The 2385-nt window shown below is 40.5% G+C and overlaps 1 protein-coding gene across 1 annotated transcript; it reads left to right on the plus strand.

The window, feature by feature from the left end:
• The first annotated feature begins 393 nt into the window (after window positions 1-393).
• On the plus strand, window positions 394-957 carry TIFA (TRAF-interacting protein with forkhead-associated domain). Its single transcript, XM_009700374.1, has one exon. It carries the CDS (start codon window positions 394-396, stop codon window positions 955-957), a length of 564 nt encoding a protein of 187 aa, XP_009698676.1.
• The last annotated feature ends 1428 nt before the right edge of the window (window positions 958-2385 follow it).

Here is a 2385-nt window from a genome sequence, read left to right on the forward strand (position 1 = left end):
TTGTCACTGCTAAGTGACATATTTCTTCCAAAGGTAAATCTACCTGTGAGAACCTCCCAAAGAACTAGCTGGCAGCAATTTACAGTCGTGGGTGTTTTTCGGAGTTCTGAAGTGCTGCGCAGCCGCTGCAACAGATGTGAGATTGACTGACTGCTGGGAAGAGTTCAGCACAGAGCAATCTGTCACTTAGCTATCTGTCACTTAGCTGTGGTCACCGAACGAGTCTTTGCCAAAAGTGGTGGGAAATGATGCTTGTCATGGACTGGGTAGGCTCAACTCCTACATCTTCATTCCAGTGGTCTCATTACATTTACTGCCAAATTTTTTTGGTACTACAGTGACTTCATGCTGTAATTTTACTTCTTTCTTGTAGTTCTGAAGACTCTTTTCATCATGAGCTCTTTTGAAGAAGCTGAAACTGAAGAAACAGTAACATGTCTCCACATGACCTTTTACCATCCTTGCCAAGAAGACAAGATGATGTTTCGTTGCTTGAATTTCTGTAAGCGAGAACAGGTCAGGGCAGACGAAATGGCCAAGTTTGGCCGCGATTCTAGTGTCTGCCGTTATAACTTAATGGATACTCGTGTTTCTCGGATTCAGTTTTCATTGCAGTTTTACAGAAAACTGAACAGCTCAGAATTTTGTTTTGAGATAAAGAACATGAGCAAGAAAACAAAACTGACTGTGGACCAAACAGAACTGGGTTACTTAAACAAAATTGACCTGCCATGGAAGTGCATCATTTGCTTTGGGGACTACCAGATTTTAGCAGAGATTCAAGAAGGGGAGTCCATGGATTATTTTGAGACTTACTTACACTTGGCTGAAGTGCCAATCTTACAAGAAAGATGCCTGCCATCACTGCAGCCTATACCAGAGAAGGCCATTTCTTCTTCCTTGTTTCCTTCCCAAGGCAAAAGCCCCATAGAGATTGACGAAAATGAGTCGTGCTAGCAAGGAGAAGGAGGCTGGATCAGATTTTGATCATTTGAAACCTGCACAACTTCTGAAATTGAAGGCTCTCTTCTCAGTCCACTGTTGTTGATGGTTCTCACTGCCTCACATCAGTCTTCTTGTTTACAGCATAGGCATAGCAGAATACACTTTGTTCAACAGAAACAGGTTCCTGCCAGTGTCTTCACCAGGGCAGACGTGCTCTCTGATCACCACAGTTTGCCACAAACGTGTGGGAGACAGAGGGCCGCTCAAATCCATCGCACCAGATTCAAATCAAGAACTCTGACTACATGCCTTGAAGGTATATTGAACAGGTATTAACATACAGCATCCAGAACAGTGTTTTAGCCCCAGCACTGGTTAGCTAAGTAGGGACATCATGTCTTGCAGCATCTGTTATACTTTGTGCTTTGCTTTTGACATGAAATTCCAAACAGTATTTTCAAGCCTAGGCTGTAACTTCCCATATTTTGCAGCTTAGAAACGCTTTGTCAGCATAGTGCTTTAAAGTTAATCTTTTTATTAACTTTGCAGTGAGATTTTTCCTTCTATTTTTAAAATGAATTAAGGTATGTATTTTTTGCAAGCTAACTACTTTTGTTTGTGAATGTAAATAAACATGCAGTGTCTGTGATCATGGTATGTAAAAATTCAGATAAATTTTGTAATAAAAACATTTGGTTGCCTAGTAAGGATTTGCTGTCTTCTACAACTACGATCTAAAAGCACTTATGGTGAATAAAATTATTCCCAGGACAATTCAGATAAGAAGTTTTTACTGGCAGTACTCTGGGCTTTCTAAAAGTGGCATGGCTCCACGATAAAAGTTGACTAAAATACTTTCAGCACGTTTTCTACCTCCACCCCTCCCCTCCAAGCTCTCCTACAATTTTGTTTTCATGTATTTGTCAGGTTGTTTTGATGTCAACAGAATACCCTTAAAAGTTACAAAGTGAGCAATCATGCAGGTCTGTGCTGAAAACATGGGAAGTATCTAACCTTGAACAGCAGCATGGAAAGCCCCAAGATAAAGACAGCTGTGAATTTCTGTTTTACGGTTTTATGGTTACTGACTTAGATACTTCCAGGAATTTGGAATAAAGCTCAGATAAGAATGTATCCTCAACTAACTGTAGGTAATTATAGTACTAAAAATCACACCCCTTTGTGAATAATCAGTATGCTGATCAAAACCCCTCCCAAAATGCATAAAACATTAAGCTTGCACAATCTCAGATGCATATGTATAATGCAGGTTGCTACGGAAATTGCGTTTTACCAATCAGCTATAACCTATAGTTATAAATGTTGAACGCTCAGTGGTACGGGTGTGCTGGCTGGTGTTAAATGCCCGGCACCTGATTCTGCAGAACTGAAAGACAAATATCACGACTCAGCGTGTTGATTGGCATTTTGCACACATTG

Source organism: Cariama cristata, unplaced genomic scaffold, assembly GCF_000690535.1.
Source record: "Cariama cristata isolate BGI_N322 unplaced genomic scaffold, ASM69053v1 scaffold13265, whole genome shotgun sequence".
Taxonomy (NCBI): domain Eukaryota; kingdom Metazoa; phylum Chordata; class Aves; order Cariamiformes; family Cariamidae; genus Cariama; species Cariama cristata.